Raw genomic sequence first — 15316 nt, 5'->3', positions numbered from 1 at the left:
ATAGATCACTATAGGGCAGTGGTGCTCGTGTATCTTTCATCAGGATCTCTTCAGAAACTGCAGAGTTATCGCCCTTTGTTTTAAAGTTCATAAATTCACACAAAACAAAGTAACCCATTGATGGATCTTCATGAAACTTAATACAGATATAGATGACTATAGAGCAGAGAAATCCCCCTTGACTTTGTAGAAACTAGGAACCAACAAATCCTTGCATGCTCCTTTTGTATTTGTGTATATCTTGAAATTAAATATCTTTCAAAATATAGTCCCTCATTCAAAACAACATATGCAGCGGAGAATATAAATTTAAAGAGTATTTTAAAGTATTCAATACAATAAATTCAGGGATGGATCCAGGAATTTTGTTTTGGGGGGAGGGGGGGAGGGAGGTTTGCAAGTGTACCTCAAATAGAAATCTGACAAACTTTTGATGTAGTTTGAGAATGAACAATTTGGCCTACAGTGTCAGACTAAATAGGATGATTGGCTGTGGTCAGTAGATGACCTTTAATGTTGTTTAGGGTCAATGGTCAAAGGCTTAAGGCCTCAGTAACTTTGTGACTGAAAACAGTTTCCACTCCATAATTGTTGTGACATTGTGATGTGCTTCTAAAAGACACATCCTATTTTAATTTTTGGTTTTATTTATTTTCTTGTGTTTTAGGCTGGAGTAGAAAGAACAGCTTACAGAGGTGTGGTCAGTTTTACATATAAAGACCAACGTGTACATGTTGCACCACCCAGAGAATGGAAGGGATATGATCCTACATGGACTTGACGACAGTTTCCAGTATAATTTAGTTGTTAACAATTGTTTTATAACTATTTTGATACACATTAGATTTTAAGGGTGGAAGGAGTTTTGTTTAATGACTGAAACAGATTGTTAAGCTTTTGTTTTTCTGGACATGTAAAAGGTTGAAGTGAGTGTAAAATCTTGAAATGGCTCAAAATATTTTAACAGTACAGTCAAGCCTATTGTAGACACCACCAAAAACAACAAATACCACCTTTCTCTGAAAGACACAAGTTCAGTTTCCTGTTTCTACTTTTGCAGCATTTTTAAATTTACAATTAAAGGCTGCTTTCTGGCTTTTTCAAGTCATGTGTTCAAATGCATATTTGCATAATCGAAAACAGCTACCATCCATGGTCCCAGTACTTTAATCTATCTTTAAGACATTAATATGATTTGTTAAGTATTGAGTTTGTGATGTTAGAGTTGCGATGTAATGCCACACTTAGTCTAGCAGTATTGTAGTGGAATATGTCCTTTAGATTATAAAGTGCACATGCTAAACAACTATGCACTGTTTAGCTGTGCAGTGTGATACAGTCAGTACCAGAAAAATACATATGAGCCGCGCCATGAGAAAACCAACATAGTGGGTTTGCGACCAGCAAGGATCCAGACCAGCCTGCGCATCCGCGCAGTCTGGTCAGGATCCATGCTGTTCGCTAACAGTTTCTCCAATTCCAATAGGCTTTAAAAGCGAACAGCATGGATCCAGACCAGACTGCGTGGATGCGCAGGCTGGTCTGGATCCATGCTGGTCGCAAACCCATTATGTTGGTTTTCTCATGCCACGGCTCATATTATCTAAGGTATTACTAAAGAGTACGAAGGTAGTACCCAAGGTCACTGAAGCAGTACCAAAGAAAGGTTAAAGAGACAGTACCCAAGGTCAGCATTCATGTTTTTATTGTGCAGATGACATTTTACTGCACAGCTGAAAAGACCCAGTAGTTTGATATAATGATGTATATATAAATACATGTCATGACAATGGGTGTCTAGTTCTTCGATTGTGGATGACCATCTTACGTAACATATTGAGTCATGTGAATATATGTAATTGATGTAAGGTATTTAAAATAGCATTAGTCGGAAAGTAGTTAATTATTATTTATATTTATATATATATTGCTATTTATAACCAAAGCAGAAGTGTGTGTTCACGAAGTCTTGCTTCTGTGTTCTGTATTTGAAATAGAATTTGCATATTTTTAAAAATTTTGCTTGAATTATAGTTCTACTGCATTGTATAAAAAACATGTAACTTAAGCATACAAACTGAATTGTTAGGAGATTTAGCAAGTTCTAAAGCCAATCAGATTTCCACAACGTCTCTTAAATATCCAGTGAGGTAGTCTGTGTTGATACATCTTCTACGGAACTAGCTTTAATACTGAATTGTCTACCATATTTAGAAATTGCAATAAATATTCAGACAAAGGGCATACTATGCAGATGAATATTTCATAAATTTGTTTTATGTGAGAGATTGAAAGAATTAATAGTAGAAAAACTGTTACTAGCAAAGTAATTACAGACCTACCCTAAATGTGTTTGTTCCTGAGAGGGAAGGAAATGTACAACTTCTCTCAAGTCTACGAACACCAGAACTATTATACATAATCATGGAGGTGACTGTGTTCCCAAAGGACTAATATACCAACACTGAAGTCAAATACTGAGCAGTTTGAAGAGTTGCCACACTGCATTTTTATAGACTGTTTAAAAATGACAGAATTACATGCCTGCTGAGATTGACAGTATTATTGGTAGAAGCTTTATTCCAGATCATAAACTAGTTTCTGTAGAATCATTACAAGAGATTCTTACATAGCTTCATACTTGGCATTAGATAAAGTGTGTAGTTTACTACAGAACAAACATGTATGTCACTGAGTTGGGAAATATATGCAGCAAAACGGGACTCCTAAACCTAGGCATCACAATACTGTTTAGATGCTGTACAGACTGAGCTGCCTGGCCGCTGACAAATAATTTCCCCGATGATATAATGAAGCTTGATACCATGACATATGTAAAAAGAATTGTTAGGATTTCCTCCTTAGGTCTAGAAATACCCCCACCCCCACCCAACCCCTCCCCTCTCATTTTTCTGTAATTCTTAGAACTATCACATTTATATTTTTAGGTGTTATATTTAGTCTCTTTGTTCATTTTTCAGGAAATAATATAGCATAGAGATTCATTCATGTAGTTTCAGATTAAAAATCAAAACAGCAGGGCCACTCGGAACTTTTATGAACTTTTCATGTTAACATGATAACCAGATGTTATGGCTAGTTTTGCTTCAAATTGAAATTTTCTTTTCATAAAAAATAGAAATGAAAATTTTTAAATTGTTCACCTTGCAAATGGTGCCTGAATTTAATAGGTATGTTTTATGTATCATGCTTTAGGTGTTGTTAAACTTTCAATGAAATCATAGTTGCTAAAATCTTCAAAGGTTTGTTGCTTCTTATACACCCGTCTGTGAAAGAGCGGAGTGTATTATGTGAACACCCGTGGCATGCGGGCGGGCGGGCAGCAGTCGGCGTCCATAAGTATGTCCGTTCTCTAAGTTGAACAGTTCTCATCCGATCTTCACCAAACTTGCTGACAATATTTGTGGGCTCAATAACCAGCCAAATCGCCTCATGCACTTTCGGATTATGGCCCTTGAATTACTTGAAAAACTGCGAATTTAGCCTTGTCCACTCCAAGTCAAACAGTTTTCATCAGATCTTCAACAAACTTGATGACAATGTGGGTATAATATCTCGACCAAGTTCGATAACCACCCAAAGTGCCCCATGCACTCTTGGATAATGGCCCTTGAATTACTCGAAATCTGCGAATTTAGCCTTGTCTGCCCTCTTATTATAAGTCAAATAGTTTTCATGCGATCTTCACCAAACTTGGTGACAATGTTTTTGGGCATAATATCTCTGCCAAGCTCGATAACCACCCAAATCGCCCAATGCATTCTTGGATTGTGGCCCCTGAATTACTTGAAATCTGTGAAATTAGCCTAGTCCATTCAAACAGTTTTGATCCGATTGTCAATTTCATCCCACATTGAACCTCACAAATACCTTGATTCCTTCTTACTCTTTTTGGGGGTTAACAAGGCATACAACATAAACATTATTACCTTTATGATACGTAACTGAATATTTAGACGGGCGTATTTTGTGACAGTCTGGCACTCTTGTTGATATTTAGACAGTATGTAAACCTTTTTATTTTTGTGAAGGTGTTTCAAATCTATAAACTATAGTGACTTTGACTGAAAAATAAAGATTTTAGAAAAATAAGATTTCATGGAAAGTACTGCAACAGTTACTACATACGATATGAAAAATCGTCTTGGTTAAATATCAATGGAAAACTGGATTTAATGCCACTGATAGTTCCTTGTTATTTAGCAACTTTGTTAGTTAAGATATCATTTTATGACAGGTTATGCTGTTTTTGACGAAATTTCCTGTATTGTTTAAGATCAGGGCTTGAGCTAGGGAGCGACTTGAGCGAAATAGTCGCTTTGTAGCTCCCCACTTCGCTCTAATCTAACATCAAAGCGATATTCAAGTCGCCCGATTTTTTATCCACACTCCTCCAGTTATCCGCTATCGGCCTGTTGACACTTGACTGGAATACACGATGGCATAATTTAAGCTCCGCCTACTTCAGATTACAAAGAAGTGAAAAGGTGACACTTGTTTTGTAAACTGACTGTTGATAAACAAAACAGTAGGGATTTATATTACATAAGCTTACACATTCTTTTTGACCTTTAGAAAGTATCTTACCGTGTTTGGCTCGAGTAATTTCCTTAAATCCACTTAATTTTACTCGTATTTTTCAAAACCCGCAAACTTTAGAACTGACACTTTCTGTGACTAAAATAACGTAACTGAAATTTACGCAAATTTTTGACACCTGCCATCAGAAACTGGGTTAAACCTGTTTGACAACTGTTTCTTTTAATGTGTGCCGACATCAGCTAGCCTATCAAAGAGACACCAGCAGATCAAAGAAGACGTGTATTCCGTGTGATGTCATAGTGATGTCACTGCTATTGACATGTATTTAATTCACATACTTGTTATTTAAAGTGACTGACATTGAGTGCATTAGCACTGGGAGCTTGATTTATTTTTTTTTTTTGCTGATATGGAATTAACTTTTTTTAATTGTATTCATATTTAAAGGGTTTTCTTGGTTTGGACAATCATTGCAAGAGTGAAAAAAAACTTGAATTTGCAGTTTAATCACATTAGATTCACAAGGTTAAAAATGATAAGAAAATACAATCACTGACATTTTCAGTGAATTTGTTATTTACTTTAAATTAATAGACTTTGTAAAAAAAGACAGGGAATAATAAAAATAGTAACGTTATATTAAGCATGTTTAGTTCCTTTTTCAGCTTGCATGTCATGGTGCTAAAATCTTTCCACGTTTTCCCTAAAATCCCGCCACTTCTCCCTAAAATCTCTCCACTTCTCCCTAATCTTACCTGAGGGAGAAGTGACTTCTCCCTAAAATCTTAGCCTAGCTTAAGCCCTGAAGATATCATGTTTTGTATTTTGTTCTTGTCTTGCAGTGAACAGCTCAATAGATTAGTGTATTTTTATATTGCTTTGTTTAAAGTCTAGTCAAGATGTGTTGTACAAATATATTCGAAATGCATGAAAAATTGTAGAAAATTTTATCATGCGGCATTTCTTGTCCAATGTTTAAAGTTTTTTTTATTATAATTGTTTTTACTATGCCTGAAGTAAACTCTCAGTGTAATATTTACACAGACAAGATTTATTTTGAATACTACATTTCGAACAATATCAAGGTTTGAATAATTTATGGCCAGGTGTAATTTCTTTTCAAAATCCCTGTAGAGACAAGTGCTCCATTGATTTGATCCAGCTGCTGAAAAGATGTTTTTTCCTTAAGTACAACCTGGACTTTAATGATTTTGTCACTCTGTGAAAATTTTAATTTCCAATGGAAGGAATTTAGTTTTAATTAAGTTTTTCAGCTTAATTCAAATTTATGATATTTGATAAATGTGGCTGTCCGTGTTAAGCATTTTGATATAATGATGTACACTAAGGTGTACGGCCATTTAAGGTAGTTCTGCATGTTTGATAAACAGGAAGTCGGGGCATACCGTCATTTATCCCAGAGACGTAGACTAAAACCTGGACCGAGCATAACGAAATGAAAATTAGCTTTAAAATAAATAGCTACACATACGATACATTTGAGCCGTGCCATGGGAAAACCAACATAGTGGCTTTGCGACCAGCATGGATCCAGACCAGCCTGCGCATCCGCGCAGTCTGGTCAGGATCCATGCTGTTCGCTTTTAACGCCTATTGGAATTGGAGAAACTGTTAGCGAACAGCATGGATCCTGACCAGACTGCGCGAATGTGCAGGCTGGTCTGGATCCATGCTGGTCGCACACCCACTATGTTGGTTTTCTCATGGCGCGGCTCATTTGTAAAAATGGCAACTTTACTGTCTAAAGATAAAATATAGTATTAAAAAAGTTGTCATATGAATATGAATTCCAGTAATGTCTTAAAATCAGCTTGACATTTGCAGATCTCATTAATCATGTGCAAATATCTCAAAACTTAGAATATTGATATAAACATTTCATTTGATAGTATAAAACACACTATTTCTGTACAGTGTCAGAAGATTCATTAAAATCTAAAAAAGTTTTCACTAGGTGAAAGTCATCAAAATTGTTATTTTCCCATAGGCACCCAGTATCAAAACTTGCTTAGGGTCCAGATTTTTCAAATGAGAGTAATAAGATCACACATACATAACCTTAACTTTTTGATTTGCTGAATTTCCTTTAGTAGTACACCCTGAGGTTTTTAAAAAAAATCAGGGTTGAATCAAATACTACATTGTAGAAAAAAAGATATATTGGAAAATGCAGAACAGTCTTTCACTAGGATACAGTTTAACTGGAATGTGTTCAGGGACAGAGTGCTTTTACTTTATGCTATTATTTATTGCCACATTCTATGCTCATTCTTAAAAGTTTAAATGTCCTTATTATTACAGAAAATGAGTGGAATAATTCATTATAATCTGGGTTCACAGAAGCCTTGAAAAGTCCTTGAATTTAAATGTAGTCATTGAGAATTCCTAGAAAATGTATTGCATGATATTGAATAGTACCCACATCTATATTAGCACACATATATTTTGTGAATGTTTAGGTGACAGGCTGATTTATTTTTTTGAAGTTGGGGAACAACTGTAGGACTGTTTCCTGTTGTTGCAGTCCAGGTACAATAAAATAACTGTTTCATATGAAATGCTCAGTAACTAAGAGGAGTTTTGCCATTTTACTGGATGAGAAGCACATATTTGCAAATTTTCTGTGTTTCCCATTTTCCACAACATTTAACAGTTCATCTTGCAGGGTAACAGTTTTAAATGTTCATTGCTCACACCTAAAATTGACCAGAAACAGTTAAAATGATGAGTTAAGTTTTTTTATGATTAGGTAACATCATAAAGTGTGTACCATTTACAGTCTGTTTGTCATTATAAAGATGTGTAAATCCATAAAAATAGATCAAATAAAAATCAATGAAATGTACATAACTTTGTGATCTATATGTGTACTTTACAATGATATATCACACAAGTATCGAACTCCCATGCAACTAGGTTCATGTGGCCTCCAGGCTAGATATCTCGAATTCAAACTGACGAAATGTTCATTCTGTGGAGTTTTGCAAATGTCTCTGACTGTAAATACTGATGTTTTGTATATTTTGAAATTCTTTTAATGTTATGCACGTATTACAAGTTAACTTTTTTAAACAATTTTGTGATAACTGCATATAAAAGTCCCAGTTATACCTTTTTAGCTCACCTGTCACAAAGTGACAAGATGAGCTTTTGTGATCGCGCGGCGTCCGTCGTCCGTCCGTCCGTGCGTGCATGCGTCCGTAAACTTTTGCTTGTGACCACTCTAGAGGTCACATTTTTCATGGGATCTTTATGAAAGTTGGTCAGAATGTTCACCTTGATGATATCTAGGTCAAGTTCAAAACTGGGTGACGTGCCATTAAAAACTAGGTCAGTAGGTCTAAAAATAGAAAAACCTTGTGACCTCTCTAGAGGCCATATATTTCACAAGATCTTCATGAAAATTGGTCAGAATGTTCACCTTGATGATATCTAGGTCAAGTTCGAAACTGGGTCACGTGGGGTCAAAAACTAGGTCAGTAGGTCTAAAAATAGAAAAACCTTGTGACCTCTCTAGAGGTCATATTTTTCATGATATCTTCATGAATATTGGTCAGAATGTTCACTTTGATGATATCTAGGTCAAGTTTGAAACTGGGTCACGTGGGGTCAAAAACTAGGTCAGTAGGTCTAAAAATAGAAAAACCTTTTGACCTCTCTAGAGGCCATATTTCTCAATGGATCTTCATGAAAATTGGTCAGAATGTTCACCTTGATGATATCTAGGTCAAGTTCGAAACTGGGTCATGTGGGGGTAAAAACTAGGTCAGTAGATCTAAAAATAGAAAAACCTTGTGACCTCTCTAGAGGCAATATTTTTCATGAGATCTTCATGAATATTGGTCAGAATGTTCACCTTGATGATATCTAGGTTAAGTTCGATACTGGGTCATGTTGGATCAAAAACTAGGTCAGTAGGTCTAAAAATAGAAAAACTTGTGACCTCTCTAGAGGCCATATTTCTCAATGGATCTTCATGAAAATTGGTCAGAATGTTCACCTTGATGATATCTAGGTCAAGTTCGAAACTGGGTCACGTGCGGTCAAAAACTAGGTCAGTAGGTCTAAAAATAGAAAAACCTTGTGACCTCTCTAGAGGCCATATTTTTCAATGGATCTTCAGGAAAATTGGTCAGAATGTTTACCTTGATGATATCTAGATCAAGTTCGAAACTGGGTTGCGTGGGGTTAAAAACTAGGTCAGTAGATCTAAAAATAGAAAAACCTTGTGACCTCTCTAGAGGCCATATTTTTCATGAGATCTTCATGAATATTGGTCAGAATGTTCACCTTGATGATATCTAGGTCAGGTTCGAAACTGGGTCACGTGGGGTCAAAAACTAGGTCAGTAGGTCTAAAAATAGAAAAACCTTGTGACCTCTGTAGAGGCCATATTTTTCAATGGATCTTCATGAAAACTGGTGAGAATGTTCAGCTTGATGATATCTAGGTCAGGTTCGTAACTGGGTCATGTGCGGTCAAAAACTAGGTCAGTAGGTTGAAAAATAGAGAAACCTTGTGACCTCTCTAGAGGCCATATTTTTCACGAGATCTTCATGAAAATTGGTGAGAACGTTCACCTTGATGATATCTAGGTCAAGTTTAAAAGTGGGTCACGTGCCTTCAAAAACTAGGTCATTAGGTCAAATAATAGAAAAAGCTTGTGACCTCTCTAGAGGCCATATTTTTCAATGGATCTTCATGAAAATTGGTCAGAATTTTTTATCTTGATGATATCTAGGTCACATGTGCTCAAAAACTAGGTCACTATGTCAAATAATAGAAATAACGACGTCATACTCAGTTCAACACTGGGTCATGTGGGGATAGGTGAGCGATTCAGGACCATCATGGTCCACTTGTTTTCTAATTCAGTCCTGTTTAAATTTGCACTCCTGGGAAATGAAATGTTTTGCTTTAAAAATCAATATTTTCATTCTATGTATATACACTGAATACTATATTAAACTATGACATTACATTGTCTCTTCTAGCATCAATTCTGTTCACACCAAGATTTTTATGCCCCCAAAGGGAGGCATATATAGTTTTTGAACCGTCTGTCGGTCTGTCCGCAATTTTCGTGTCCGGTCGATATCTTTGTCATCCATGGATGGATTTTCAAATAACTTAGCATGAATGTGTACCACAGTAAGATGACGTGTCGCACGCAAGACCCAGGTCCGTAGCTCAAAGGTCAAGGTCACACTTAGACGTTAAAGGTAATTTTTCATGATAGTGCATTGATGGGCGTGTCCGGTCCATATCTTTGTCATCCATGGATGGATTTTCAAATAACTAAGCATGAATGTGTACCACAGTAAGACGATGTGTCGCGCGCAAGACCCAGGTCCGTAGCTCAAAGGTCAAGGTCACACTTAGACGTTAAAGGTCATATTTCATGATAGTGCATTGATGGGCGTGTCCGGTCCATATCTTTGTCATTCATGCATGTATTTTAAAATAACTACGCATGAATGTGTGGCACAGTAAGACGACGTGTCGCGCGCAAGACCCAGGTCCGTAGGCCAAAGGTCCTAAACTCTAACATCAGCCATAACTATTCATTCAAAGTGCCATCGGGGGCATGTGTCATCCTATGGAGACAGCTCTTGTTAAGGTGTGCTATGACCATATTTCCTATATGAAAATATGAACAGTTTCACAATATCTGAGTTAACACAAAATAAATTGCATGTCTGTAAAATAACTAGACTCTGTTATGTTTAAAATACTACATATTGTGTAGTATAGATATGTAAGTGATGTGGTTCTGGGACGATCTGTGTATGAAAAGAATTGGAACCACTGCCTTACCCTTGCATGATCGTAAGAGGCGACTAATAGGGCCTTAACACTTGGTTTTGCAGTAACTCTGTGATTCCAGCAGGTATGCAGATTTTGATTCCATACCTCGTGTTTTTATTTCGATGTAAATGAGATGTGGAACCAAAATTTGTAGTCCTGTTTGGCGCCATATAACCTATACTGTGTTGGTGCGCCGTAAAACCCAAATGAATAAATACATAAATTTGTGTTACCGCATCACATTTAGTTTAAGAAATAATATATCTCATCCAGTGATTTGTCGTTGAATAAATCATTGTTTTGGAGTTCAGATGCGAAGGAATTATATCACGAGGGCGCAGCCCGAGTGATATAATAATATGCATCTGTCCAACAAACAATGATTTATTCAAGAGCAAATCACTAAATGAGATATATCATTTCGATTCTAACATGTTACCAAGGATTTTTAAATACATCCTTGACGACATTCATTAAATATTTGCCCGTTTTCAATCGGGTTTCTTTTCCAGCGCGCCGCTATGCCGTTTGACGCCATGACGTTATAACTGTGACGTCAGAACAGTGATTTGTTGTATAATAATTCACTGTTTTCTGCCTTCTTTGTTAATCCCCCGCCGTGGCGGAGGGATTATAGGAATGGTCTGCGTCCGTCCGTCCGTCCTTCCGTCCGTAACAAATTCGTGTCCGGTCCATATCTCCTAAACCCCTTGAAGGATTTTCATGAAACTTGGGTCAAATCATCACCTCATCAAGACGATGTGCAGAACCCATGAGTCAGCCTTGTCGGTTCAAGGTCAAGGTCACAACTCAAGGTCAAAGGTTTGAGCCTGCCATTTTGTGTCCACTCTATATCTCCTAAACCCCTTGAAGGAATTTTATAAAACTTGGGTCAAATGATCACCTCATCAAGACGATGTGCAGAACCCATAAGTCAGCCATGCCGGCTCAAGGTCAAGGTCACAACTCAAGGTCAAAGGTTTGAGCCTTCCATTTTGTGTCCGCTCTATATCTCTTAAACCCCTTGAAGGAATTTTATAAAACTTGGGTCAAATGATCACCTCATCAAGACGATGTGCAGAACCCATGAGTCAGTCATGCCGGCTCAAGGTCAAGGTCACAACTTAGGGTCAAAGGTTTGAACCTTCCATTTTGTGTCCGCTCTATGTCTCCTAAACCCCTTGAAGGATTTTCATCAAACTTGGGTCAAATGATCACCTCATCAAGGCGATGTGCAGAACTTATGAGTCAGCCATGTCAGCTCAAGGTCAAGGTCACAACTGAAGGTCAAAGGTTTGAGCCTTCCTTTCGTGTCCACTCTATTTCTCCTAAACCCCTTGAAGGAATTTTATAAAACCTGGGTCAAATGATGACCTCATCAAGACGATGTGCAGAAATTATGAGTCAACCATGCCAGCTCAAGGTCAAGGTCACAACTAATGGTCGAAGGTTTGAGCCTTCCATTTGGTGTCCACTCTGTATCTCCTTAACCCCTTGAAGGATTTTCATCAAACTTTGGTCAAATGATCACCTCATCAAGAACTCATGAGTCAGCCATGTGAACTCAAGGTCAAGGTCACAACTGAAGGTCAAAGGTTTCAGCTCTGTATCTCCTAAACCCCTTGAAGGATTTTCATGAAACTTTGGTCAAATGATCACCTCATCAAGACGTTGTGCAGAATTCATGAGTCAGCCGTGTCAGTTCAAGGTCAAGGTCACAGCTAAAATCAAAGGTTTTACCCTTTCATTATCCATAGCAGTTGCGGGGGATTTAGCTGTCTTTCAGACTGCCTTGTTTAATAGGAAATGAATTAGATCGTGTTAGAATTATAAATAATATATTCAGCCAAGTTAAGGTAATTTCTTTCTTCAAAATTTCAATATCTAATGATTAAAATGTATTAAAAATATTTCAGTGAAAGATGTTAACAGTATATCTGTAAGAAAAGTAGAAATTGTGCCTTAGCATTATGGATACGTAAAATTTGTAGTTTTACGCTTCTTCTATAAAAAATCCGAAGGACTGAACTGTAATTTTATACTTTTCTTTTTTGTGTTTCATAAGGAATATAATGTTTCCATTTGTACATGTACTAGAAAAATCATTTTCATTTTTACATATTTTTAAAAAGAAAGATGTTTATTTACATGTATTTATTGATGACTAGAAAATTCTGTGAGCTCATTTCCTGAAGTATACAGTTTTTTACTTTCAGCCAAAATGGCTGGCTATTTCTCGGGGACTTGAATTCCTAGATTTTAAATCTTAAAGTTGTTACATTTGTTCGGTCAGATTTGATATTGTGAACTGATGCAGCAATGAACTCTGGGTAAATCAGCCCCCCATGAATATTTATGAGCTCACAGTACTTTATGTCATTTCTGATGTCATTTATATCTAAAGGTGCTTGTCTTGGTGATAAATTGTTGGCCTCTCATCAGGCAGGTTGTAGGTTCATATATTCTCCAACCCGCCCGCTTAGCTCAGTAACTAAGGGAGAGCACAGATCTATGGATCATGGGGCTGTGAGTTCAGTCCCCAGACATAGTGTATGTTTTCCATGACTATTGTCTGAAAGTCAAACATCCTCCACCTCTGATTCATGTGGGGAAGTTGGCAGCTACTTGTGGAGAACAAATTTGTACTTGTGCAGAATCAAGGAACACTGGTTAGGTTAACTGCCTGCCGTTACAAAACTGAAATAATGTTGAAAAAGAAACGGTTATAATCCCAAAACAAACAAAACCTACTAAGGTCTGGTTCTTGCCCTTTTCTGTGACGTTTTCCGAAGAAGAATACCTGTGTCCACATTTATAACACTGTGTTTGGTGACCAGTCTAATAATTCTAGCATCTGATTGGTTGTTTGTGAGATCTATTTTGAAATTGACCAATGATATTTCAGCATTCTGAGACTGGTTTTCAATCTCAGTTTTATAGCTGCGGAACCAGACTCACCCTTGTGTTGGTATATAAGTCAGTAAATAGAATAAACTAGGTGGATCAAAGAAAGTCCATATATAAAAACACACAGAATAAGCTGCTAAAACTTGATATTTACCAGTTGTACAGCAGGTTCTGTGGTTGTGTTATATACATGAGGTATTACACATAGTACAGTATGCTTCTGAAATCATTGTTTTTCACATCATTTTATACCCCAGTCACACATACGGCGGCGCGGATAGCTACGTCTAGCTACGGATAGAAACGTAGAACGTAGTAATCCGTATCAATCAGTATCTGAGCTGTACAGATTGGTACGGGTTGATACGAATTACTGCTTTAAGGTACGGATTACTACGTTTCTACCCGTGGCTGGACGTAGCTATCCGCGCCATATGTGTGACTGGTGCATAAAGCACTCTTGTTGATATGCATACTTTACATACTTCATTTTGTAAATAAACAATCATTCACTGTTTGTTGCACAGGCCAGTTAACATTTAGCCTGCCAAATTTCTAAAATGGATTGCTCTATCATTCAATTTTGGCAGTACATGTACCATTTATTATTCAAAGGGGTGTTCATGGAAAATTTACTGACTGAATAGGGAACAGTGCAGACCATGATCAGCTTCCATGGAATGCAGGCTGATCTTGGTCTGCACTGGCCGCAAAGGCAGAATCACCTGCTGCCAGCTGGCTAAATGTTAAATACATTTGAAGAGTGTCATTGTTGAATGTTACAGTTTATATATAGATACTTGGTGATAGGCTGAGCATGAATTCATGTTATAATTTTTTACAGACTTTACCCATTGTATTGATGATTGGTAGAACAAATTTTAATAGCTAGATTTTTAGTTTTTTCCACATTTATTTCAGACTATGAAACATGCCAGACTCTAAAACAGCGGGAAAAATTTACTTTTTCACAGGTTAAGGCCAATATTCTATATTTTTACAGTAAATTTTACTTTTAAAAAATATGCTATAAGTTGGCCAGTGTTACATTGTATTGTAAAGGTAGATGAAAAAAATTAAATGGCAGATATGTGAAATATGAAAAAATAATGTGCACAAGATGTGATAAGTGTGAGCATGAAAGTTTGTTATTGTTTATGAAGTTAACTGTGCCAAACAGAACATTTTATACATGTGGTAGATCATTATTCAGGTATTCATTGCCCCACCCTCTTTTACTGCTAGAACATTGAAAGCTCCCTAGTATTTCATGATCATGTCATAATTAACACTGTTTTTGTACTTAATGCGCATTATTATTAATCATATTTGAGCCGTGTCATGGGAAAATCAACATAGTGGCTTTGCGACCAGCATGGATCCAGACCAGCCTGCGCATCCGCGCAGTCTGGTCAGGATCCATGCTGTTCGCTAACAGTTTCTCCAATTCCAATAGGCTTTAAAAGCGAACAGCATGGAGCCTGACCAGACTGCGCGGATGCGCAGGCTGGTCTGGATCCATACTGGTCGCAAAGCCATTATGTTGGTTTTCTCATGGCGCGGCTCATTTAATCATGCATTATGTTAATTATTAAAGTTTCCATGGTGAATAGGGAAAATAAATCAGAAGATGACATAGTCTTGTTGTTTTGTTACACTCTCGGAATTTATCTCCTTTTACTAGATTATTGCATTATCTCCCTTGTCTTAGTTTATTGTATGTTTGGCTGATAATGACACACGTGTTGAGATCACATATATGAAATCACTTGCCCCCTACTTGCTGTGGGTTCTAGGTGAAAAAAAAAACAAGAGGGCCAAGATGGCCCTAGGTCGCTCACCTGAGAAACACATCATAACAGTGTAAATATGTTTCCCAGATGACCCATATTTGAACTTGACCTAGATTTCATCAAGCCAATCATTCCTACTAAATTTTATGAATATCCAGTGTAAAATGCAGCCCCTATTGCATACACAAGGTTTTTCTTTAATTTGACCGGGTGACCTAGTTTTT

General features: G+C 37.0%; 1 protein-coding gene across 3 annotated transcripts in view; it reads left to right on the top strand.

Moving 5' to 3' along the window:
- LOC123542746 (alpha-1,3-mannosyl-glycoprotein 2-beta-N-acetylglucosaminyltransferase-like) overlaps positions 1 to 14933 on the top strand; it is a 45850-nt gene extending 30917 nt beyond the window's left edge. For all 3 annotated transcript variants that reach the window (XM_045328733.2, XM_045328732.2, XM_053530871.1), the window contains exon 12: positions 668 to 14933. In XM_045328733.2, the coding sequence (XP_045184668.1) occupies positions 668 to 781 (114 nt within the window). In that variant the 3' untranslated portion in view covers positions 782 to 14933. The remainder of the gene's footprint in view (positions 1 to 667) is intronic.
- Positions 14934 to 15316: the final 383 nt, after the last annotated feature.

Source organism: Mercenaria mercenaria, chromosome 19 (assembly GCF_021730395.1).
Source record: "Mercenaria mercenaria strain notata chromosome 19, MADL_Memer_1, whole genome shotgun sequence".
Taxonomy (NCBI): domain Eukaryota; kingdom Metazoa; phylum Mollusca; class Bivalvia; order Venerida; family Veneridae; genus Mercenaria; species Mercenaria mercenaria.
This window is presented reverse-complemented; position numbering and strand designations above follow the sequence as displayed.